The sequence below is a fragment of the Colletotrichum destructivum genome, chromosome 7, assembly GCF_034447905.1.
Source record: "Colletotrichum destructivum chromosome 7, complete sequence".
Taxonomy (NCBI): Eukaryota; Fungi; Ascomycota; class Sordariomycetes; order Glomerellales; family Glomerellaceae; genus Colletotrichum; species Colletotrichum destructivum.
In genome coordinates, this window is record NC_085902.1 from 3,789,388 (window position 1) to 3,813,216 (window position 23,829).

Sequence of the window (23,829 nt, forward strand, 5' to 3'; positions counted from 1 at the left end):
TCCATCCATCCGCCTCTGCCGTTCTGTATGTGGTCTCCCTCCGATGTGCGATGCGAAAACGAGAGCAACAGAAGGCTGTAGGAAGAGGTAAGGTAGATGAGGAGAGAGAGAGAGAGAGAGGTAAGTGCACGAGAACAGATTGAAAGACGATTCTCCGGAACCTCGGGGAACTAGACGGGTTGGTTGTCTGTGTTATGGCTTGGAGAAACCCAAAAGGCTTGACTACGCATTGTTGCCCAGGTGCCCAAGCCCGCCCCTCTTGATTCATCCCTCTCCCTCTTCCTTTCTTTCTTTCTCTCCCTCTCTTTCACGCACACACACACCATCCTTGGTTTGGTTTCGGGGATTTCCTCCAAGCTCAAGATGCGACGCAACGGGAACCCCCCCCGGTCCGCTCCTCTCTTCATGCTCCTCCCCCCGGTCATTCTTCCCCACGTCGGGCCGGATTCACCCAAATCGAACTTGGTCTAGAACTTCTGTCAGCCGATGTTTGTGCCGTATGCAAGAATAAAGTAAAAATCGTAAAATGGATAAAATAAAGAGAGAGAGGGGGGGGGGGGTTGCGTGTTGTAGTGGTTTTCTACTGCCCGTCCGAAACAACCTGAAGGTGGTTGGCGCAACTGAGGCTGCTATAGGCTGTGACGAGGGCACAAAGAAAACGACAGGAGAATACAATTGCAAAGAGAGAAAGTGAAGAAGGAAAAATAGACTGACCTTTGGGAATGCCGTTTGTCGGTGTTTCTTGTCTCGAAGTGTTCTCCTCCTCTCTCTCACCCCCCAAAGGATGCCCCCAAATCCTACACTAGATCCCTGATATCCCCGATGTCCTCCTTCTCTCGACCCCTCTTCCCCTTGTCATGGCAAGCGGATCCCCGAGATGCGGAAAACCGGCCGTGATTGCGTCGGCGCGTCTCATCTAAAAGATTGACGGTCCCGTTTTCTCCGTGGCATCTGGACTGGGTCCGATTGCCGAACGGTGTTCAACCCTTTCTCCTCATCAGAATCTCGAAGAATCTGAGAGTGTGCGCAGCCTCTCTCGCCAACGGGGTTTTGGAATAAACCCGAAACAATCCGGAAGAAAGGCGTCGGTCGCGGGGACCCCTTTTGCCGTGGCACTTCACACCATCATCATCATCCCAACCTTCTTCGTCTCCAATTCCCCATCCCAGACCTGTAATACCGATTCCGATGCCGGTCGGCACGCCTCACTGAGGGGTGGTGGGCAGTGGAATGTGCATGCTTCTCCTGCAGCTCATCTGCAGCTCGTCTGCGGCATCGACGAACCGAAGCCCCTTGCGTGAAAGGAGATCGGTATCGGGATAAGGGGGAGGGGGCCAAGACTGCCATGCCATAAAGGACTCCAGGAGAAGGGGAGGGGGAATTGAGAAGGATGCTCGGTCGTTTTGGCGTGATTGATTAGCGATGGCCGCCTCGATGGAGATAAGGTGATATTATGGGGCGGAGGAGCCAGTGGATGGGTCGAGACGGTCGATTTGCCCTGGAAAGTTGGACAGTGGATGGCATGGGAGGGGTGGTCGGTCCAGGATGGCCTAGACCTGCAGATCACCGAGGATTGGTAAGGGGGCGGTTGGTGGGTTGGTTGACCGTTGAGGGGATGGATGGTGGTTGTGTAGGGGTGGAGGAGGACGGATCGTTGAAGGATTCGTCCCGACGCGGGCGGACGGGAATTGGAGGATGGATGACCCCTGAGAGGGAGAGGGGAAGAAAGAAGAGGGAAGAGGAGGAAGAGGAGGATGATGGGTTCGATAGATGGACGATCGATCCCCTTTTCCCCTGCTGTCTAGCTGGCGGTGTTATTGAAGGTTGTGGATAGGTAGGTAGTGAGGAGGCAGGGGGGGGGGGGAGGAGAGGATAGGAGAGTGCCTGTAGAGTAGAGGCAAGGGAGAGACGGGAGACAGAGAGAAAAGAGGAAAGGATCAACCCTCGAATCAGCCCAGACTCGTGTGGCGCCGGAGTCTGACTGCCCACCAGACGCAAATCGTTCATGTCGGTCGGACGTGGAAGCGATCCGAAGTCCACAGATGGTGAAGGTCCAGTCCACCACCAACCGCGAGATGAGTCCACAGGGGGGGGGGGGGGGGGGGGGGGTGACGAGGTCCTGTAAGTCCAGTCCGGTCCAGTCGAGTCCAGCCAAGGGCTGCAACACAACAGTGAGAGAAAAGGGCATTGACACAACTTTCCGACGAAAGAGACAGAGAGAAGAGAGTTCAGTGCCAGGAAAACTGGACCTCGTGACCCCTGACTCGGATGTCGGCGGCCTTCAGCAGGGCGAGGGCGTCGGCGGCGGTGGACTTGTGGAAGTAGACGACGAAGATGAAGCCGTCGGGGCTGTCGCTGGCGGCCATGGTGCTCGAGAGCCGCGTCGTGGCCGAGTTGACGCGGTCCGAGAAGAGGTGCTTCTCCTGGGGCGTCATCGACGGCGGGAACCCGGAGGCGCGGATTCCCATGAAGTTGGACGACGCTCGGGGGCGTAGCGGGGGTCCACTCGGGGAACCCATGATGGCGATCGCTGGAGAAGCCGTGGTGAAGGTTTTTTGGTGGTTTGTTGCTAGAGTTGACGATGTCCGAATCGTCAACGTGGTGGGGAGTTGAGCCTGTCGTCGAGGAGAGAGGATATGGGGTACTAATAGACCCAAAACGAAATTGCTCGGGTTGGTGTCGATCGGGCTGTGGTCGAAGTTGGTTGGCCGCTTGTTGATAAAGATTTATAATCCTTCTGGAGAGAGAGAGAGAGAGAGAGAGAGAGAGAGGGAGGGAGAGATCGGGTTGGTCTAGTAAAGCGGACGGGCGGACGGGGCGGTCGGTCGGTTGGTCCTATGTATGATGTATGTGTGTCTCTATGTCCGTATGGGATTTGGCGTTGGTGACGGAGCAAGTGCGTTGCGCAAGGTTTTCTTTGTCCTGAACCCTGGAAGTCTAAGATGCCGAGGAACCGTCCTTCTCGAGGAAGGGAAAAGGTGACAAACGGAGCTACACTAGAAGAAAGTAGGAGGGTGACGCGAAGGGAGGGAGGATGTAGGACGGGTCAGGAGAATGCAACCGAAATGTTCCAGACAAGTCAAGATGCACGAGGAAAAAAGTAAGTCTGTGACGGGGCGGCGGGAAGATGGAAAAGGAAGAGAATGGGAGAGAGAGAGTGTGTGTTTGAGAGGGCAATAAGGCGTGGAGGGGATCGCAAAGGGTCTTTATCTCGTCCCACCCGGCTTCTACGGGGAAAGCACTGGACTGGACTGGACTGGACCATAGTAATCTGGACTACTGCCTCACATCAAGACACACACATAGATACATACACACACACACAGAGAGAGAGAGGGAACAAATGACAAGGCCATGGCATGGAATTGGTTAGTTACACGGCATACACTCTCACTTCGCTTTTGCGGATGGATGGCCCCGGCCAAGGTACTGGCCATTGTATGATACGTAAGGCGCATGTACCTTGCCCTGCAAGGTTTGGCCGTTATGTACACATTACGGAGTACGTACTCCGTACTCCATAGCCATCTACTCTGTACGGATACTCTCTGCCTTGTTCCACGGGGGGCCCCCATGGTCCTGGGAGAGGGAGGGAGTGAGAGAGAGAGAGAGAGAGAGAGAGAGAGTGAGAGATTTGGAGGCGGGGCGTCTGGCTGGACCGCGGCTGTGGGTATCCTGAAGACCGAGTGTCCCCTTGAGTGTGGGTTCGCCGCCCTTGTTGGATCCGTAGAATAAATCGTACTCTACGGATATACGTAGGTGTTTGGTACGGATATTTGTGGCCCGTCGGCCTTCTTTCAAGTCTTCTTGGTCGCCTCCAGTCTGCTCAGGGGGGGGGGGCTCGAACTCGCCCACGCGTGTCTAGATTTGATTGTCCAGGCTTTCCACTGTCCACCGACTCCAGTCCCCTCCTCCCCTTCCCAAGTCCTTCGGCTTGCCGGGTTGTCATGTGGAGTTTGAGATGGGCAAGGAACAAAGAACCCCAGTGCGCCATTGTGCCAAAGTCCGACCAGTCCCCCGTGTTGAAAGCGTTTGGTGTGCCTCTCTTTCTGTCTCTCTTTCTGTCTCTCTCGCTCTCTCTCTCTTTCTCTCTCACCTCACTCACTCTCGTCCCTGTACCCTAGTACCAAGGTCAAGGTTAAGCCCTCTCAGATCGGCATCTTAGAGAATCCAGAACCTGCTCGCGCCCAGAATCCGCATAATTACTAAGACTACCTTAATTGAGGGCGCCCCAGGGCCCAGGGGGGGCACCTGTTCGCTCAAGTCCGTTGCGTCCGCTGTCAGAGTTCTCGAGTGTCTGTAGGGATCTGGCCGGGAACACGCCGCCCCTTGGACCTTTGGGAGAGCTTCCCCCCTCCCCTCCAGGGTGTTTGGCTCTAGCTCTAGCTCTAGCTCTGGCTCTGTAGTCAGTGTCAGCCCCCCTTCCCCCTCCCTCACTCTCTCTGTCGGTTTTCGATGTCGCCCGTTGATGGGGCTTTAAACGCATTTTCGCCTTGCCCGTCCATCTCCCGTCGGGCAGGGCTTCCTGGGTACGCTCCAGGATACCGCCACTATTAATAGGATTCCAGAACAGATTGTCTGTGTTTCAGAAACAGTACCTATTCTACTCCCGTATGGACGAACAAAATATCTGAAAGATCCTACATCGCCAGCAATCGGACTTGTTTGATGGCCTTTCTTTCTTGTGCTGCATGTTTGACAATTGGGTAGGAATCAAGAGAAACGAAATTTCAATATTTTCATTTTTATTTTTATTTTTAAATTTCAAAATTGATTTTGTTCGGCCCCCGTCCTACCTACCCGTCCCCATCCATTCGAGGACATCGATCGACACGCCCAACTTACAGGGCGTGGTGAATTTGCGGCCTGGCGTCATGTTGGGCTGGTCCTTTGAGCTGCCATTTTGGAACCCTTGCTTGGCGTGCCTGGGCACAAACGGCCCCCCAGGTTTCCTTCAATTTCAAATTCCCTTTGGGCGCGAGAGTGTGTGCGTATCTTGGTGTTGCATGTCTCACTCAGCCTCGGACCTCAGAGACATGCGAGGCTATTCGCCCTGTTTCGCATCTCTGCATGGTGCGACCTTCATTATCATGTTTCCTAAATCAGACATTGCAGTGCGACGCCGCCGCCGCCGTTGCCAACAGGCAAAGGGCAAAAGGCACACAAGCGGGAGAGAAACAGAAAAGAAAATATTTACAGACCGTCGATCTGAACCCCCCCCCAACGGTTCCCATTGGATTGGGCGCGTCTGCTGGGAATGGGAATGTATGTCTCGTCGCCCAATACGAGCTTTTTGCAGACGATCATTGCCCTTCTTCTCTCGACTGACGACTGGCTTGCTGCAGACTGACTGAACGACTGGCAGGCAGGCGGGCAGGCGGGCGGGCAGCAGCAATAATCAAATCACAATATCCGAATTAGGTCCTCGTATACAGAGTACACAGACTCATCTTGGGTGGAGCTGTGCACAAACAGAAGAACGAACGAACGAACCCCCGTCCTCCTCCCTGGCTGCAAAATTTGCCTTCCAAAGAAAGGTAGGTTAGGCTGGTTAGCTATCCCGGCGCCCGTCTCTGGGTTTCCATCATCCATCATCCATCATCCATTGACCGACCATTGGGGGGGGGGGGGGGGGGGGGGTGTCAACGACTGGATGACTGGATGCGAAAGCCGCCGCACTCTAATGCTCCTTCACAGCTCCGTACCTAGCTAGCTGTAACTCTCCATCTCATGGTCCCAAGCTCCTTGGCTCGCTGTCAGTTGCAGGACTGTTAGAGGACGTCTCGATCCAACCTGACCTGACTTCCCCCTATCTGGCCCCGGGCACCGACATCTGACGGGAGTGAAGCGAGGAGGGCAGAATCCCATCATCACTTTGTCACTTTTTTTCGGCATCGCCATCGTTTTGTCGTCATGAATTTTTTCATGGGGCGGCGGCCCCGTATGTAGAGGCTATAGCCCGTGAGGGCCATATTAATTCGCAGATCCCCTCGCTCCATTCCGGCTTTCATCAGTCCCTCCCCCCAGTGAGCGATTTTACTCCAAGTTTTCCCGTACACATCAGCGGTCGGCCAGCCAGCCAGCCAGCCCTTTTGGTGAGGCAGCAAAAGGCCCAATCTGCCAACGGGAGGGCATACTGTGGGCTCCTCACCCGGCCCGACATGGGAAATCGTTGCCCGAATAGAAAGGTCTCCCGAGCTTCGGATCAACGCGCCTGGCCTGATCACACGTGTCGTCCAACCTGTCGACTCGTCGATCGACATCCTAGGCTGACGACCGGCGCGGACCGGGAACCAAGAACCGGTCTCCGGTAGTACGTGTACCTACGTGTGCGGCCATCGCCGCCGCCGCCGTCAGTTCTAATTGTCGCTATAATTCGGGTGCGCCGCAGGAGTTGGGGACCTCGGAACCTGGGAATTGCCTGCCTGGCCCTCGTGGGAATAGCACAGCCTGATATTGCACGCATGGGGCAATGCAAGAAACCCGAATTGCTGCGCAACACTTTGCTGTTGTGGCAGACACGCTCACACACAAATACACACAGTGACACACTCACGAGCGCGCATAAACGCGACGGCTGAAGGCGTTGTTGCTTGGGCTAGGGTTCAACCATCAAGGTAACCTTGTTAGCGAGCTAGACGCCGCCGCAGGTTCTTTGTTGTGCCGTCGATGTCGACATCGTGGCCCTTGGGCCTGACCTGGCCGGGGTGATCGGTCTCGTAAGGGTTCCCAGCCGGCGGGAGAGAAGGCACTGAGCAGAAGCTGATCTGGCGTGAGCCTTCTTGCAAGGGCCTCGATAACTAGACTAGGAGATTTCGGTTTCATCTAGAGGGCGTCTGGGAGTACAACGATGGCGAGTACCGGGGGGGTGCTGGTCCTGGGTCTGTACTTATAGACCAACCGTCAACTCAGCCCCCTCCTTCACGATCCACACGATTGCCTCTTTTCTCTCGCCTCGCCAACCCGGACCAAGCTCCGTTGTTGTTGTTGTTTTTTAGAGTTTTTTTTCTTTCATTTTTGTTAAACCGTGCGTACCCGGTAGGATATAGACTGGGAGGGAGTTATCCCGTCTGAATACTATTCAATGGGAAGCGAGTGTGAGGGGGAGGGGGGAAGAGAGAGGGGATTCTATGCAAAAGCCCATGAGGGAGCCTGGACTCGCAAGCTAACCAAGCGAGCCGAAGCTTATTACTCCATCCCCCTCATGCTTTGGGCGATCTAGCGTTACTTCATGTTGATTAGTACTGCGGCCAGCGTTGCGTGATGTGCGCAATTGCCGGGCCTCTTGTCCCGTCGCCTCGCGTCGTTATGGATTTGTTTGATGGGCCGGCCTCCACCTCGTCCTCTTCTCTTCCTCTTGGCTCTCCTCAAAGCTCCTCTTGGCTGCTCTGATCCCGCCCCTCAGGCTCAGGCGTCTGTGCTGCTGCTGCTGCTGCTTCTGCTTCTGCTTCTGCTACACCAAAAAAAAAAAAAAAAAAAAAAAAAAAACCGACGCGTAACGCACATGGCAGGGAGCGATCTCACAAAGCAAAGGACGGCCAGGATGAGAATCCCACTTCTAGTTTCACCGGTATGTACGCGACAGCCATTCCGGCGTCCGTTTGCTCAGGGACTTCAGGGTCTCTCGTCTCAAAGACGACTTCCAGTCAGCGCCAAACACGACAGGCCCGCCCCCACGCGACGAGCCCAGCGAAACCCTCCCTCCCGCGAATGACGAGAAGTGGCTTGGCCGGTCTAGGCCCTCCTGCTTGGCGTGCGGACCCCGCATCCGAGATCTCGCGATTCGTCGTTGCTGTTATGCTCTAGCCTGACTCCTCTTGTGTGTTCCGTGGGATAGCCTTTCTCTCGCTTTCTCTCGCTCTCTCTGGCTTTCCCACGCTGTCACTCTCTCTGTCCCTCTCTCTGCCTTTCGAGTCATTGCTGGCAAGGAAACAACAGGAGAAGCTTCCAGACTCGGCCATGCGATACCCCAGCCCGTCTCGCCATCAGGTGTCTCGACGATGCTTCATCCTGTCACTCGGACTAATACGCTTCTGCGGTCTGTGCAGACAGGCTGGGAGACTCCGCGACCCGTGTCATCGTCTTGGTGGCCTGGTTGCCCCTACAACGCCATGAACATGGCTGCCTAATCGTAACCGAACGCTCTAGCTGTGCCGTGATAGGATGCGCCGTGCCGGAGTCTGCCCCGAAGACATGGTGCCCCTTGTTCCGAGGTCGTAAGCGTTATGATGGAGGGTTTTGCCCGGCGAGTCTAGGCCAGGCTCTTTGTGGCAACGCCGCCACGGCAGCGCCGGAATATACGATTAGAATGTTGGTTCGGAGCGCGGTAGAACATTCGGGATGCTGTGTGAACTGCTCTGCTGCCACCAGCCAAAAGAGTTTTGCTTACGTACTGTTTCTATGAAAAGGTTCACGGGACTAGATGTGACGGTTGACGATAATATGGAATCGGCCCGAAACAGAACTTCGTCGAATAGCTCGCCCAAGAGATATCGAAAATTCGGCGATGCGAGGTGACCAAACACGGACATTAGCGAGGAATTGGGGGGGTTTTGAAATGCGATTTAGCTTTTCGAGGATAAAGGACCCGACGCCCGGGGGGGGGGGGTGCTGACTCGGTCCTGGAGGCTGAGGATATATCCGCCTTTGATATCACCAAGGGATTGCTGCAGCCCTCAGCGAGCATGAAGCCGTGTTCCAGAGCCTCTATCATACTTCCGATGGGCTTCGGCTTGGTCCGGGACTTGCGTTCCAGATTTTCCTGTTGACTCTTCCTTGTTACAACCGACATGCGTTGCTTTGGAACTAGACGGCAGCCCCTGCTTGCTGTCAGTAACATCAGCAACACCAAACCCGGCCAGTTCCGCAACCACATTATACCAGTTCGTAGCAAGTTCATACAGACCTCTTTCGCTTCAAGAGGGAGAAAGTGATGCGGCTTTTGCGGTTCTGCAGCGTCACATCGTGCCGTGTCAGGGGCGGAGACGACAGTGACACTGCCGATGGATGGAGCATGGCTGAAAACGGCGGCTTCTCGTGGCTGCGGCACCTACGACAGGAGAATCGCATGAAAGAACAGAAGGTGCCGCGAGTTGGGGCAGATAGATGAGTTTGCGAGTGAGACAGACAAGATTGAGGCTGCCTGTAAGTTACCCGCGCCCTTCTCAGCGTCTATTGAGAGGCCTATGAACATGATGTGACAGCCATCTCTCTGCTGGGGAAAATCAGATCACCAAGTCCTTGTCTTTGGCACCGACTCTGGTCTAGGAATCTTTCACGTTGCAAAACAGTATGATCTCTACTGTAGGTCTGCTGTAGATCTGCTGTAGAGTCACTTTTTCGTTACTGCTCCCCCAGTTCCTAGTCTTCTGTCTCCGTGTCGATGCATATACGGCAAGGACTCTCTCATCACCTGTCAGAAATTTGGTATATGCGTACGCAATCTGTCCCACAAGAACCACGAAGCGGAAAGTGCTTGGGAGTAAAAATAACTCATATGGAAAGCAAAATATTGCAAAGATGGGTATTCGTGTATTCGTGTAACTGGAAAAAGCCCTCGTGCCAAGTTAGTCTGCCTTGATGGGTAAGATTGAACGCTGTGAATGTTAGCTGGACCTGTAACAATGCTTTACCGATACTTACCGCCACAGGCCAGGTCCTGGGTTTGTTCGATGAGATTATGCTTCAAGAAGTGAGCTGTTTCGGAGTGAAGAAGACTTGGCCAGGCCTGAAATGCCATGCTTGATTTCCATTACACACTTTAAGCATCTCATGTACAGCTGCAGCCCCTCGGCCAACTTTGGACGATTCGAGTCATGAACCGTCACTCTAATGCCCTGCCGGATAAAGTGTGTTCAGTAACGCTTTATTCTAATCTAAGTTCCCACATGATACTGTCAGGTGAAGGGACTCTGTCTGAGTTTATCCTTCAGCGGATTGCTCCGGACGAGTCAACCATGGCCCACATCACCATCCCTGCATCTGCAGTCTATAGCCAGCATCCTCTTCGTGTTGAGCAAGCCTTGTTGGCTAAGTGGTATAGCGTCTCACTAGTAATACTGGTGTCATGAGAAGATCGGCGGTTCGATTCCGCCACGAGGCAATTTGGTCACGAAGAAGCTACTTCGCGATGTGTTTCATTTTTCTTGCTACCAGCACCTGATGAACCAGTTGCGACTACAACCTAAGTCCTACTACGCCGGTTTCTTTTTTGTTGGTATTTGTTTCTTCATGTTTTATCGCGTGGTATGAAGTGAAAACTGTCTGTTGTTAATGATAAATCAAGTTTGTGATAAAAAATGCTAGCTAGTGTGCCCAACTACCAAGTTTTGTTGAGCGCAGCTGTGCAAACAACCAGACAACCAATTTCAAAGGCTGACTGAGTGAGAATCGTTGATCGGAGTCAATCACCGACGATTTGAGGGTGGAGATGGCGGAGATGGTGGAGGAGCGGCATCGGCGTCACCTCATCCTCGGCATTTGTTGCTTGGACTATCTATCTAAACTCCCTTTACGTAAGTAAGTCTTCATTCAAGCGGGGTTCATTCAACCCATTGATCCAGTCGATATGCGCTGAGTGACTTACGATTTAAGGATTCACCTTGACCCAGGTCTTGCTTGCCACGTCTCTTGCTTCATTTTCCAGTGATTACGCCCAGTCCAAGCGTATTACTTCGATTTGACAATGTCCGCCGTCGGCCTCGACCCCGCCCAACGACTTAGAGATCGGAAGCCGATCCCGAAGCCGGTTCCGGCATATCTCCCGACTGCTGGCTCAGTGCTCACAGTCGACAAGGCGCTGTACGATTCTGCGCAACAAGCGCCACGAGTCCTAGTCGAACAGTTCACTTTGCCGATTCGCTCCGGACGGGCATGGAGAGCACCGGCAGGCTCCATCGTGAGGATCAGCACGCCCGAGGGTCCTCAAGTCGGTGAGCCACTCACACCCTCTCCGCTGGATAGAACCTCGACTCCTACTACGCCCTAGTTCCGGAAGCTCCCACATGCTTACTGACGAGACCAGGTGACCTGAACATCTGGAACGCACACAACCCCCGCGAGCGCTTCTGGGCGAGCCGCACGAAGCAGCTGCATGCAAGCCACGTCTCCACGGGCGACCGTCTGTGGTCCAATCTGCCCTACATGCGGCCCCTGGCGACCATTATCAAGGACTCACTCGACTGGTACGGCGAGGACGAGCATGGGGGACGCGTGCACGACCTGCTCGGCACGCGGTGCGATCCCTACATCAACACCGTCCTCAGCGGCGGCAGCTACGACTTCCAGTGCCACTCGAACCTGACCCGCGCGGTATTGCCTTATGGGCTGAACGAGGGCGACGTGCATGACGTGATCAACATCTTCCAGGTCACAGGGTTGGACGACAAGGGGCGGTACTTCATGAACCCTTGCCCGGCGCAGCCCGGGGACCACATCGAGTTCCTGGCGGAGCAGGACTTGCTGATGGCGCTGAGTGAGTTTTTTTTGGGTTGTTCCTCTACCAGCTGTGCGACGTTGTTGGCTGACTGCAACAGGTACTTGCCCCGGCGGCGACTTGTCTCTCTGGGGGTTTGGTGAGGATAGCGAGGAGGAGATGATCAAGTGCTGCCGGCCGCTGAAGGTTGAAGTCTTCCGGCTGGAGGACGAGGGTCTCTTGCAGCGCGGCGGGTGGAAGCCTGCCGAGGTATCGCAATACCAGGGGAGACACGGAATGAACATTCCCTTGGGAGAAGTTCGCAACTGAGTTGCGCGGGGTGCTCCCAATGGTGATTGTGTAGTCTTCACAAGACATTGTATTTTCAACGCCTTCGTTAGCGGATGGCTATTTATTGCATGAGAGGCGAGATCCCGTGGTTGTAAACCCTTGGATAGAGCTGATGATGAACGAGTTTATTTGTCACGAGAACAACTGCTATTTCCCAGTGTACCGATTCATTCACCATCTCCATGCTTTCTTTGCTCCCCTGATCTGAAACGGCTGGCAGCAACCTGCGGTGGCTTAGTTCACTTACACCAGTCTTGAGCATCACTGCTGATGTGCGGGCGGAATCAACTTCGCGTGTTTCCAAGTTAGGCTGCCCTTCCCATACTCAGCATTCACTGACACCGAGATTCTTCCGTCCCTTCATAACTCGAATCACTGCTTCTTGGCTTCTGGCTCCGAATATGTACTCTGCCATCAGGTTACGAAGAGATTGTTGTTGTTAGATATCGGCGGATTCACTTTCTCCGGCCTCATTTTGAACAAGGTCGATCCATCAATACAGTAGTAGTGATGGTACCAAGCCAGGAGGAAACACAGCTGCTCTGCTCCCAACTCTTGTGTATCATTGTGAATCATTAGAAGATCAAGATCCCTGACCCTGCTGCAATTTACAAACGAGTACGCAGAAAATTATATATAGCTGGTTTGAAAGTGAAGAAATTCAAACTTGTGTAACCCACGCTTCAGCACCGCTTTGTACACGTCCCTCGAACTCACAAACACTCAAATACTTTATCAGACAGACTCTGAAGTTTTGAGAACGCAAGTGAAAGAAACAGAAACAACACCGAAAGTTTAACTTGTCCTCTGGCTGATACTGGAACAACCCTCGAATTTTGTGGCTGTACAAGGCACCCAAAGAGCCCAGCTCGTCATTCCCCAAGCAGTTTTCACATTCGGCTCTCGTTCATCGTCCGCACTTCGATCCATCAACAGCAAACCGCCAAAATGGTTATCCAAGCCGTTGGGTTCATCATGGATGTTGCGGCTACCTTTGCAGTTGCGAGCTTTGCCATCAACGCGGCGATGCCCAGCAGGAACGACGCAGCCACTCTCGTCGCCATCACCACAGGGGACCATGCGAAGACCAAAAGCGCTGGCGGCAAGATTCCTCACATAGCCCTTTGGGACGACTACGGAAATCGCATCGGGCAATTCCGCCCCGGCAAGAACCAAAAGATGGCGGCCGGTTCCAAGGGAGACAAAAAGGGCCAAATCGTCGTCAAGCACAACCAGAACGGCAACAGGGCTGCGGATCCCTCGTATATCATGCTGAGCAACCACGACGAGGATGCCATCTGCATCTCATCCATCACCGTTTCGAATGGTGGCACCACCTCCACCTTCTACGGAGATACCGGTAGAATCTGCGGTCAGTCGTGGTACTACAGCGACAGAGAGCTAGGCGACACACGTTTCAAGACTAGCTGTGTCTGGCTTGATGGAGACCACACCGGCGGCATCAACGCCAAAGCCATGAGCTTCCATTTGAACGATCTAGCCCCCGCGAAATCCAAACTTGACCTGTATTCCCGGTACCCGGAGAAGGGCTACCCGTACCTGTGTCAGAGCACGCCGCGGTTCTCTATCTGGGGAAACCTCCTTCCCGACGGGTGGATTCCTTTCTTTGACCCCCCTTTGAAGTACACGAGAGATGGCGCCGACGAGGGCGCCGACGAGGGCGCCGACGAGGATCCCGACCGCGCGCTCGACAAACACGTCTACGACAAGAGTGTTTATCTTGGCCAGGGCGAGAACAAGCACGACCACCGCAACAACCGTCCCGGGCCTCGAAAGCTCGGCAAGAGACAGAACTCCAACATGGACCCCGGAAGGCTCATTGTCACCCAGCTTGACGGACAGACTGCGCGCGAAGTCTGCGAAGATCCGAACTCGGCTGGCTACGACATTGTCTCCTACATCGACATGATGTACTGTGACATCTCGGAGAGGACGTTGCATTCTCTCTGCACTGACAAGCTCAAGAGCCATTGTTTCGACGTCAATAGCACCACGCTCGTGGAGCATGACGGACCGCTCCTTACCGCTCGAGGAGAGCCTGTCAAGTCATACGAGAGTGTGAACCATTGGAAGTAATTGAATTTCTCTTTGGCGATGCAGCTTGGGAATCAAATGGAATAGATGAAGCCACAAAGAGTATTTCGGGCACAAGGAATGGCATGCGGAATGATGGCTTGACCTATCTTATGCGTCTATCTCGTCTTTTTCTCTGTACAGCGTTTCGCTTTCAGTTTGGTGCCTTCTGTTTAGTGTTTGGTAGCGTTTCAACATATCTACCTCATTAGTATTGCGGCCAGGCCGCAATAAATATGCCTTCAGGCTTTTTTGACGTTTTCGAACCGCATGGTTGTGATGATGTGCCTGTTAGTTCTGGAATATGCTTTACCTACTCCATTCATTGGTGGAATAGTCCATGCTGGTGCTGCAAGTTGCAAAAGGCAATGAAACATTAGCAGAATCTCGCTGTTAGATTTACTTCTACTGATGTTGTCAAGGTAAACATCAACGATGTCGCGCAGATTACCTCGGTGTGTTTGGAGACAACCACTTGTTGAGTGGACAAAGACTACGTTGAAAAGAGATGGAGTCACTCACGCCTTGCCAGATACACGGAGGACAACTTAGCCAAAGTTGGGTCTTTCTGGCTAAAGTCTCCGTCAATAAGTGAGGGCTGGCTGACTTTTGTGTTTGTCCTAATCATCTTGCCAATAAATAATAGTCTTCTCCAGATTTTTGCAAAAACAAAAAGGAAACTGAGCACACATCTCGCGTTGGTGCTCTCATGAGAGGGCCCTTGCCAGGGATCGAACCTGGGACCTCTTCCATTGAGTTGACGGATCAATCTAACATCTCACGATGTTATTGACCTGACCCTAAGGAAGAATCATACCGCTAGACCACAAGGGCGACTGGGGACGTTGACTGCGACCCACAACATTGGGCTTCGGGGACGCGGTGGGCGACGATATTGCATGAATTTAATGCGGTCCACGTCTCGTAAAATACACAAGTTGGGATGGTTGTAGAGGAATATTGTGTTTTCGTGGTTATTTATTAACTCACATCTCACGCAAAAGCTTTGGATTTGCTGAGACTACCCTGAAAGGTGATTAACGGTAGTCGACATAAACACCAAGGCAAGGAAACCAACCGGAGACATTGCAAAACGACGCGAAATTAAGTATAGACATTAGGTGGTTGTATCTACTGTTGCCGTGTAAAGGCAGTTTTGTGTACCAAAGCACGCCTGTACGCCTCTATTTGCCGCCCCCCTTTGACTGCTTGACAACAACAACAAAACGAAAGGAAACGACTGTATTCTAGAACATAAACCTGAGACCGAAGATGCCCCTGAGCCATCCCAGCACGGAGGTGATGAGGTTGCTGATGTTGCCGCCGTTCCGCAGCTCGTCGGCAATCTTGGCAACGCGGTCCTTGGTCGCGAGCCACTTGTCGAGGGCGGCCTGGTCGGGGGCGTTGAAGGTGCTGCCGGAGCGGGCGGGCAGGGCCTTGGTACACTCGGTCAGGTCGTTGATGTTGTTGACGCCGAGGAGGGAGAGGCGGATGTACTCCCGGGCGTAGTCCTCGTTCCAGTGGGACTGTCCCCCTGGGCCGGCAAAAGCCTGGAACTCGGAGCTGATGCGAGGGTCTCTGGAGAGCACGACGTCGCTGGCGAACTTGAAGACGCGAGCCGGGGCGGATCCGAGGGTCTCCTTGTAGAACTTGACGTCCCAGACACCCGGGGAGCTGTCCTGCGGGTCGCCGGCGCGGCTGGGGTCGACGAACCGCTGCTGGCTGGTGGTATGGGCGCCAATGAGGGCCGTGAGGCCGTGGGCCTTGATCGTCTTGTTCTCGAATAGCTGGATCAAGAAATCGGCGGAGCCGGTCACGGGAGGAAGCAAGTTCTCCGGGCAAGGGGCGGAAGAGTCCTTGCGGCCCACGAAGGTGCGGATGCGAGGTCCAAGAGGGCAACTGAATATTTGGTTAGTACGTAATAAAATCGTCGAGAGACCAAATCTCAGGGACTTACACGACGGTGGCAACGTTGGCGGAGAATTGGATGAGATCGGCCATGCCGATGCCGAACTGCTTATACTGGTTGTACCAGACCTGGGTCTGCGCAACAATCTCCTCAAGACCTCTGTTCTCTCCACGAGTCATCTCGTCAGACGACAGGATAATTGAGCCATCGGCACCTCCAAGGTCCCCGGTGCTCTTGGACCAACCGCCGGCATCATGAAATCCCAGACGGATAGCGGCACGGGCAAAGTCGGTGCAACGGCCTGACTGGCCCCTGAAGGCGGCCTGCAAGTCGTTTGAAATATATCGCCAGATGCAGCAGGTGTCGGCAGCGCAGGCCGCGGAGCCCTTGGCGGCGAGGTTCCCGCCGCGGGCAGAGGTGGAATAGGCCACGTCGCTCTCGGGCTTGTCGAATCCTGTGAGGAGCTGCTTGACGCTCTTCCCGACCGGGGTAAGCTTGGAGTCGTCGAGGGTGACGAGGTCGCCGAGGAGCTCGTTGGAGTCGCCCTCGTCGGCGCCGTTGCCGTCTTTGTCTGCACGGGATCGGATCTCGGAGAAGGTGTTTTTCATGCCGGGATAGGCGAGGACGGGGGCGGCCGCGAGGGCGGCGGTAAGGAGGGACACGCGCATGATTGTTGATAAACGATTGTGGGGAGTATCACACGTGAAAAAGAGTGTGTAAGAGTGATACTCAAAAGGCTAGGGAAAAGCAAAGACTATGAAATGAGTGTGAGAGATGAAGGGAGTGAGTGATGAGGCGTATCCTGATGGCCCAACTTGTCAGAAAGACCGGACGTCTCTGCCTCATTATATCCCCCATCGATAGCTCCTGGATCTAACGACAAGAATTTGACTCTCGGCTCGTCTACCAGTCTATTCTTGGCGCAGGAAGCCATCATGGAGCTTCATTGTGGGGATGGGCAGTTGGGCCGACAAGTGACTAACACCGGGGCGTCTCGGCGCCGTTCATGTTGATATGACAAACGCTTGCTTCTTTCGCCATGGGCTCGCTGCCATCCTCTCGTATTGAACTAACCGGCCCGGACAGGAATTGGGCCCAGTCCGAGCTACAATGAGCGTCCACTCCGCCTCCCCGAAGCCTTGCACAGTCGAACGCCAATTGACCCGCGCGTGATTGGACGTCCAGGCCGGTGGATGGCGGTGGCTACAATGACGGTGAGCGAGGCGGCGGCGGTGGTGGGAAACAACGAGGTCTGTGTGGTGACCTTGACTTGAAGGTAATCCATAGAGTACCCGTCCTCTCCTGGTTTCTTGCTTTGGTCACGAGTCTCTTCGACCGCATCTGTGGCCCCTCTGCACGGTGTGTTTAGTCAGTTGGGGGGAGGTATGACAGGCTTGGCGATTATACGTACGAGAATCCTGACGGTATGGCGTCGTCTTCTTCTTCTCTCCTTCTTCCATCATGTTCGTATCCATGCACTTATCGCCCCATGTTGCAAGACATGCAGGAACGCATGGCTACATGGCTGGACGCACGAAATTACCGGCCTGCTAACTTGGCTTCCCAGTCTAGGCCGGATGCAATCGTCAACCAAGCATCATCCGAGGCCACCTTGCCTATTTCGGTAACCAGCGTCGATCGAGTTAAGGAACTGTAATCTCTGTTCAGGGGTAATGAAGCGACTGGGCATTCAACAAAGGACGCGAGGTGTGACTTGTGCGTTGCGGTTCATCGGAGGACGATAGTTCGCCCGCTAATCCAATGCCTCTCTGCGCGTAACAACACTCCTTCGCGATGGAAATTCCTCTGAAACATCCAAGTATGATGAGTCAAGGTGGTGTGCTTGAAAGTTGAGCGAACACGAGCGTCGTAGAGCTCGATATTGCTTTTTCTCCCCCCACACTTCTTCCTTGGAAACCGCAGGGACGTTAGTTTTCGTCGTCTGGTTCTGTCTTGGAATCTTCAACGCTTGAATGATGCGCCGATGAACCGGGCCGTTCAATAACTCTGCCGCTATTTCGAAATTGTAACATAAGACAAATCTCTTGACAGACTCTCTTTTCGTAGTCGTCCTGAGTAACCTTCTCTATGATGCGTGAGAACGATACTTTAGCAGGTAAACCCAGATACCAAACTCAGGCAGCATTCCCATTACTTACAAGCAACCGCGGCCTTCACCTCGAAAGACTGCATGTACTAATCATTGCCCCCTCCCTTCCCCCTGGTGGGCGTCCAATTTCTTGCAACGGCCTCATGGTACAAGAGTTCCACCCCGGACTGCCATGCCAAGCCTTCATGACATTGCGCCGCCTTAACTAGTGAACCTGTGACTGTTGACATCGAACCGGGCTCTCAGTGGCCGGAATAAGTCAAGTTCCATAGGCTATTCTCGCTATCGGCCAATGCGAGCTGCCGCGATGACAACCCCCCTATTTCCCTCGTGGGATTCTCTGTTTGTCTCGTAAGGGAGTGTCTCTGACCCCCAAGATGGCAGCTGTCGCAGAAGCTAAGCCCTCTTTGTCCTTTGTTGTGTGTTCTTTGACCCCCTTTCTCTGCCGGTGCTTCACGCTAATACTTCAGCCCTCCGGTCAGTCGAGGATCATCAGGGGAAACGAACGTTGACCCCGATCCGTTATTGATGTTATTGTTTGTTTTTTTGTTGGGCACGATGATTCTCGCGCGCGACCAAAGTTCAGCTACTGTGTGTCAACGAACTGGCGGCCCTCGACCAGCTTCGTCGAGTCTTCCTGGTCCAGTTGCCAGTATCCGCCGATTTCGCGGAACGTCTGCTCGAAACCAGGCAGAAGATCGTTCAGATCCCTCGCCTCGACGTCGGACATGTCGGTACACTGCGCTGCCGCAAGCTTGTTGGAGTGGAAGGGCATATACGCGGCGCCATCCCACTTGATGCCCACTTTGACGCTCACCTCGGGGCTCTCCTCGCTCAACGCCCTCTTGTAATGCCGCAGGTATCCCCCCTTGACGTCGCGGTTCCAACGCATGACCTCGAGCGACACCGTCTTGACTAGCCCGCCGTGGAGGAACGCGACGCGGCCGTCGTCTGGGTGGTATTGGGCGAAGGAGTGGCCGCAGTAGAAGCCCTCGTTCTCCGTCCCCACGCTCGTGAGCCACTTCCTCGGCTTTCCAAACGTTGTGCGCAGGGCATGCCATGCAAAGCGGAACATGTCCTTGTCGCCCAGGAGGAAATCGTTGTAGTATTTCCCCTGTTCGTTGTTCAGCCAGGAGGCGAGTTGAAGATGATACCAGAAACGCCTCTTATCCACCAGCAGTTGGCCGCTTTCCTGCTCGTGTTCGGCCATCCGGCAGGGGGTGTTGAAGATCGCCCACGTCGGGTTCTGGGGCCGCGTGCGCGCGATGTCGGGCCAGAACACTGCGTGGTACTCGGTGTACTGAAGCGAATCGTAGAGGATGGCCGGGTCCAGGACGGGAATGTTGTCCGAGTCCAGCAAAAGAGGTTCGGCCCATCTGGAGTTTAGGAGAGCTGCCGTCTTGAGCTGGTAGTTGATCCCAAAGATCCCGTCTTTCTTGATGTGGACAATGTTGTGGTCTTTGGAGAGGTCGTTGTAGTATATCGGTTCGTACAATACGTTCAAGTCCGCCATGGCTCCAATGTCCATCTCATTGTCCCAGTAGTGAATTTCAACGGGGATCGTGGAACCAAGCTTCTTCAACTGGCGCAGGATGACCTTGACACGCATCACTGTGTCCGCGTTTCCCGCAACAATGACCAGCCCACGGCCCGAGAATCGATCCTTGACACTCGCATACGGGATCATCTGACCTTGGACGAAATCGTGCCATTCTCGCCGGCGTAGCTCGATCTCCAAAACCGGCCGGTCCTCGATGGCCCATTCCAGCGAGTCGGAGAACTGAAAATCGACATAAGTTTCCGCAGGCCAGGTACACGCTGCACGGGCTTCTTGTTGAGAGATACCCTTCAGGTCTATGACTGCGGCAAAATGGGGGATGAACTCGTCGGCTGCCGTGAGCTTATGGGCATCGGGGATGAGCTGCGCTTGCTGCGTCTGCGGCCGAGAGTCAAGTGTACCATCGAGTATGCCACTCTCGCTGCGACTGGGGGGAGGGATATTCTCGTCGAAAGGGGAGTCTCTAAGCGAATCCTCCGGCGGTCCGCCGTTGGACGATTGGGACGACTGGGTGCCTGTGTCGTTGTTTCTGAACAACAATATCAGAAACCATGTAATGAAGAGAGCAAAGCCGACGCGCGTCCGCTTGGCACCCGCCATGCTGCTGTGATGTCGATCTGTCTGATAACAGCTGGAAGCGACCAGCACGACTAAGATGACGGCTGGGGATATTCGCACTCTGTTGATGGGAATCCCTTTGTAAAAATAGCAAGAATCATCCGTACTCGCCAATTCCCGTGGTTCATCTCATATCTTGTCCGCCGGCCTCGGCCCAAGCCATCCCATAATCCGCTGATCCCCATGTGAAGGCGGCAGGGGTTGTTGTTCCCCGCGTGCTGTGCCGCTGCAGGTGCAGGACGGCGTTATGCGGGGTTCGTCGCATCCTGCAGCTCCAGGTGATCATCATGAGGGTTGGCTTGGACAACTTGGCAACTATCACGAGCTTTCATTGGCGAAGGACTTCAGGAGTGATATCAACGTGGTTAAACAAATCTTTCTGAGGCGACGCTACGACACTGACCGACCACCACGAAAGCTCGCAAAGTAAATGTAGGCCTAGCAGAATTACTGAAGTCTCGGTCGTAGTTAAAGCTTCCGAGGTAGTGATCTCTCAACAGTATCTCAGAAAGGGGCACACATCACTTTCTTCGACAACCTGGTTTATGTATGCAGCTTACGGGCGGTTCGCTCATCATGACTACAACTTTGCCCTTCCTATGCCAAGATTGTTCCAATCGTCCTGGGTGAATGGTACATATGTGTTACCCTTGCCGAGCTTCTCGATCCAGAGAACTTGATCACCGCCCTGAACCTGGCTAGGATCCACACCTTCGTTCTTCAGCGGGACCTTGTTCTGTTTGTTGTTGTGCGTTGCTGTCCCTTCGTTCAGCAGGCGGACGAAGACGGGAACCGCGTACCTTGGAAGTCGAGCGCGGGCATAGCTGCGTTGGGTAAGTAATTTTGTGCCAATATTCCCAAGAGAAAGAAAACTTTGCTTACCTGAGAAAGTCGGCAAAGTCGAATGACGACTTCTGGCTCGGGGTGATGTCAAGTGCAGCTGCGCCAGCCTTGCCGTCGTGCCCCGGAAGTTGAACACCATAGACAACTGCTTCGTTGACTCCGGGGTAGCTACCAAGAACCTCGGAGACTTCTGCGGTCGATACGTTTTCGCCTTTCCATCGATACGTATCTCCCAGACTGTAACACGGTGTCAGCAGAATCATTTAAAACAACGATGACCAACCCTCGCAACAGACTTACCGGTCCAGGAAGAACCACCTGCCGTCGCCATCACGCCTCATCGAGTCCCCGGTTCGATAAAAACAGTCACCTTTCTTGACGACGTCTCTGACAAACTTCTTGCTCGTCGCATCCTCGTTGTTGAAGTAGCCCGGAAACGCACGCTCACCGGGATGCTCCGTCAAGATTTCTCCGCCGACTTCGTAAGGAGCACGGATAGCGAGTCCCGTCTTCGGGTCTCGCCTGATCTGGCCAGTCTCCGCATCGACTTCGACGGGGACTATCTTGTTTCTGTACTTTATACGGAGCAATAGCCCATGGTGACCGATGGCGTTGGCGAGGAAGTCTCCGCGGGACAGGTTATGGAGACCCAGCGCGCCTTCGGTGCTGTTGTAGAACTCGCATATGGTATCGATGCCGAATCGGTCTTGGAAGCGTTTCCATACGTCAGGCCGGCAGCCGTTGCCGAACACTGCGTGGACGCTGTGATCTTTGTCACGCGGCGAGGGCGGTGCTGCTAAAAGGTAACGGAGTGTCTCGCCAACATACACAAACCATGTCGCGTGGGAGTCGCGGATGTCGGCCCAGAAGTTCGAGACGCTGAACTTGGGTGCCATACAAACAGTCGATCCGGACTAATTATTGATCAGGTCAGTTTGTCAGATTTGATGCGTCTCAAAGATGAGGCAATTACCAGGATTTGTGATATCATTGTAATGCCGCCAGTTCCGTGATAGTATGGCTGTCAATTCGAACGGAATATCAGTCGGGAGCTTTTCAGATAAACCACGGAGCTGTACCAACCATGCATATGTAGCATCTTTCCCGATTTCCATTCACCGGATGAAAGCCAAGTTCATTCTACACGGATCAGCCACTGCAAGGAGAGACAAAAAAACGAGCAGGAATTTCAACTTGCCGGCAACGACAAACCACCTGCGGCAGCGGCAGGCAAAGTGACGGCTTTGGGAAGACCTGTGGTGCCACTATGATTGTCAGACGAGACCATGCGATGGCCCTATGAAAAGCGCAATTACCTGGTATAGAACATGGCCATTGCATCGCCAGGCGTCATTGAGCTTCGCAGTTCATCTCCCGGCCGCACAGGATCCATCTGGTAGATGTGCGGTCTCTCTTGTCCTATGTTGATGACTTTGATGCCTTTCAGGCCGAGTTCAGTTTGGACATCCTCGTACTTGGCGGCAATGTCCGGGCCTCCGTCGACGACCACCAACTTGGCTGTGCTGATCTCAATACACCCGAGGAGGGCCTTGCCGGCGAGGTTGTAGTTGATCATGGCTGGGGCCGCGCCGATAGCGAGCAATCCCACCCAGGCGAAAGCGAAGTCCGGCGAGTTCTGCATGAACAAGGCGACGAAATCACCGGGTTTCACGCCATGAGACAGGAAGACCTGGGCGTATTGGTTCGATCTGTCGTAGGCTACCTTCCAAGATACGCTGCCGTCTCGCGTCCAGATAGCTTCGTCGTAAGGGTGCCTTTGCACCGATTCTTCGAAAATATAGAACGGAGATACGCGGCCTGCCTTGACTGGCGATCAATCCGGTCAGTACGGGGGACTCATCAGATTGGGCCTCGAGACTCTCACCGGAGTCTTTGATTGCTTTGGTCACTGCCCGACGACGTCGGAGCGTGCTGATGTCCTTTGATAAATGATACTTGGAATCAAGGTACATGCCAGAGGCCACGCCTCCCGCAAGCGCGGCCGCTGCAACTACTACAGAGTCAGCTCAAATTGCGTTCCAATGCAACGTGTCGTAGTCATTGTTTCCCAATGACCCCGATCGCGACTGGGGGCTCTAGATGCTGTCAGCTCTCACCAAGTGCCATGGCTATTTCTAACGCTCGGTATCCCGCTGACGAGCTTTCTGTATCTTTTCGTTCAGTTGTGGGTTAATGCGTGGAGAGATTTACGCGTCGTCAGAAGAAAGGGACCTTGGAGCTGTGAGGGTTAAGAGATGGCCTGTGAAACGGAGACAAATCGGCATCATATCATTTTTGACCATCTTCCCCGGCAAAAAGCTCAAAGCTTTCCTTGGAACAGGGCCCCCTATGGAACGTGGGGGACGCAGAGACCATGAAATCTCCGTTTTGCCGAGGTCTTTGAGCTGAATCGGTTGCGTTTGGGTGTTCTCATTCCCGTCTGCCGAGCTCCCGCACTGGCCGAGCTCCCCCAGCTTTTCTAGGTTCCCTTACCCAAAACGAACAGCCGGCAGATGCTTTTCATGCGAAGCCCAGCAGGAAGTGGGAGTGAGTGGTGGCCACTACCTTAGGTGTGCCACCAAGTACGCCGTTACCCCAGACGTGGCGCCGTCATACACAACACTATCTCCGCTAGCGGAAACCAAAAATTGGGGTAGACGCGGAGAGGTGGCGCTGTATATGACTTGGCAACTTCAGCCAAGGTACCACTATTACAAGTATTTACGGTCCGACTCAGTGCTCCCTCTCTCTCCCTTGTGTTACGAACGGGGAGATGACAAAGAGTTCCCCGTCGTTTCGCGCCCACGGGGGGCGCTCTGATTGGGACGGCGGCGGCCCCAGCCAAAGCCCATTGTTCAAACTTTGAAGGCCCGACTCCTGGAACCGGTGCGAGAACGAGACATCTGTGGAGTGCCTAGGCAAACCCCGAAGTC

General features: G+C 54.1%; 7 protein-coding genes across 7 annotated transcripts; 2 read left to right on the top strand and 5 right to left on the bottom strand.

The window, feature by feature from the left end:
• Nucleotides 1–433: 433 nt before the first annotated feature.
• On the bottom strand, nucleotides 434–3,157 carry CDEST_11723 (uncharacterized protein). The gene is made up of 2 exons (XM_062927879.1): nucleotides 715–3,157; nucleotides 434–467 (listed from the first exon to the last, which is right to left on the bottom strand). The coding sequence occupies exon 1, from the start codon at nucleotides 2,517–2,519 to the stop codon at nucleotides 2,229–2,231; it is 291 nt and encodes a 96-aa protein (XP_062783930.1). The 5' UTR covers nucleotides 2,520–3,157; the 3' UTR covers nucleotides 434–467; nucleotides 715–2,228.
• Nucleotides 3,158–10,543: 7,386 nt separating this feature from the next.
• CDEST_11724 (uncharacterized protein) lies at nucleotides 10,544–11,908 on the top strand. Its single transcript, XM_062927880.1, has 3 exons — nucleotides 10,544–10,931; nucleotides 11,024–11,473; nucleotides 11,535–11,908. Exons 1-3 carry the CDS (start codon nucleotides 10,685–10,687, stop codon nucleotides 11,741–11,743), a joined length of 906 nt encoding a protein of 301 aa, XP_062783931.1. The 5' UTR covers nucleotides 10,544–10,684; the 3' UTR covers nucleotides 11,744–11,908.
• An 804-nt stretch (nucleotides 11,909–12,712) lies between these two features.
• CDEST_11725 (uncharacterized protein) lies at nucleotides 12,713–13,861 on the top strand (the record flags this gene model as incomplete). Its single annotated transcript, XM_062927881.1, has 1 exon — nucleotides 12,713–13,861. One exon carries the CDS (start codon nucleotides 12,713–12,715, stop codon nucleotides 13,859–13,861), a length of 1,149 nt encoding a protein of 382 aa, XP_062783932.1.
• Nucleotides 13,862–14,979: 1,118 nt separating this feature from the next.
• CDEST_11726 (Putative hem peroxidase, peroxidase, active, heme-binding peroxidase Ccp1) lies at nucleotides 14,980–16,563 on the bottom strand. Its single transcript, XM_062927882.1, has 2 exons — nucleotides 15,816–16,563; nucleotides 14,980–15,757 (listed from the first exon to the last, which is right to left on the bottom strand). Exons 1-2 carry the CDS (start codon nucleotides 16,433–16,435, stop codon nucleotides 15,106–15,108), a joined length of 1,272 nt encoding a protein of 423 aa, XP_062783933.1. The 5' UTR covers nucleotides 16,436–16,563; the 3' UTR covers nucleotides 14,980–15,105.
• Nucleotides 16,564–16,798: 235 nt separating this feature from the next.
• CDEST_11727 (uncharacterized protein) lies at nucleotides 16,799–17,230 on the bottom strand (the record flags this gene model as incomplete). The annotated part of the gene is made up of 2 exons (XM_062927883.1): nucleotides 16,799–17,119; nucleotides 17,175–17,230. The coding sequence occupies 2 exons, from the start codon at nucleotides 17,228–17,230 to the stop codon at nucleotides 16,873–16,875; spliced, it is 303 nt and encodes a 100-aa protein (XP_062783934.1). The 3' UTR covers nucleotides 16,799–16,872.
• A 1,123-nt stretch (nucleotides 17,231–18,353) lies between these two features.
• Nucleotides 18,354–20,215, bottom strand: CDEST_11728 (Putative alpha-mannosyltransferase, nucleotide-diphospho-sugar transferase). The gene has a single exon (XM_062927884.1). It carries the CDS (start codon nucleotides 20,033–20,035, stop codon nucleotides 18,464–18,466), a length of 1,572 nt encoding a protein of 523 aa, XP_062783935.1. The 5' UTR covers nucleotides 20,036–20,215; the 3' UTR covers nucleotides 18,354–18,463.
• Nucleotides 20,216–20,416: 201 nt separating this feature from the next.
• CDEST_11729 (Putative AMP-dependent synthetase/ligase domain, AMP-binding, ANL domain-containing protein) lies at nucleotides 20,417–23,178 on the bottom strand. Its single transcript, XM_062927885.1, has 9 exons — nucleotides 23,014–23,178; nucleotides 22,782–22,907; nucleotides 22,213–22,723; nucleotides 22,095–22,161; nucleotides 21,980–22,036; nucleotides 21,870–21,917; nucleotides 21,197–21,810; nucleotides 20,936–21,133; nucleotides 20,417–20,877 (listed from the first exon to the last, which is right to left on the bottom strand). The coding sequence occupies exons 1-9, from the start codon at nucleotides 23,021–23,023 to the stop codon at nucleotides 20,634–20,636; spliced, it is 1,875 nt and encodes a 624-aa protein (XP_062783936.1). The 5' UTR covers nucleotides 23,024–23,178; the 3' UTR covers nucleotides 20,417–20,633.
• Between the last annotated feature and the right edge of the window lie 651 nt (nucleotides 23,179–23,829).

What these genes read in the sequence shown, in the direction of transcription:
- CDEST_11723 (XM_062927879.1), bottom strand. Translation starts at nt 2,519, where the DNA reads ATGGGTTCCCCGAGTGGACCCCCGCTACGCCCCCGAGCGTCGTCCAAC.
- CDEST_11724 (XM_062927880.1), top strand. Translation starts at nt 10,685, where the DNA reads ATGTCCGCCGTCGGCCTCGACCCCGCCCAACGACTTAGAGATCGGAAG. An exon ending in GCCCGAGGGTCCTCAAGTCG is followed by an intron (nt 10,932 to 11,023) that starts GTGAGCCACTCA and finishes TGACGAGACCAG; the next exon opens with GTGACCTGAACATCTGGAAC. An exon ending in GGACTTGCTGATGGCGCTGA is followed by an intron (nt 11,474 to 11,534) that starts GTGAGTTTTTTT and finishes TGACTGCAACAG; the next exon opens with GTACTTGCCCCGGCGGCGAC.
- CDEST_11726 (XM_062927882.1), bottom strand. Translation starts at nt 16,435, where the DNA reads ATGCGCGTGTCCCTCCTTACCGCCGCCCTCGCGGCCGCCCCCGTCCTC. An exon ending in GCCAACGTTGCCACCGTCGT is followed by an intron (nt 15,758 to 15,815) that starts GTAAGTCCCTGA and finishes CCAAATATTCAG; the next exon opens with TTGCCCTCTTGGACCTCGCA.
- CDEST_11728 (XM_062927884.1), bottom strand. Translation starts at nt 20,035, where the DNA reads ATGGCGGGTGCCAAGCGGACGCGCGTCGGCTTTGCTCTCTTCATTACA.
- CDEST_11729 (XM_062927885.1), bottom strand. An exon ending in CAAAGCAATCAAAGACTCCG is followed by an intron (nt 22,724 to 22,781) that starts GTGAGAGTCTCG and finishes ATTGATCGCCAG; the next exon opens with TCAAGGCAGGCCGCGTATCT. An exon ending in ATGGCCATGTTCTATACCAG is followed by an intron (nt 22,162 to 22,212) that starts GTAATTGCGCTT and finishes TGACAATCATAG; the next exon opens with TGGCACCACAGGTCTTCCCA.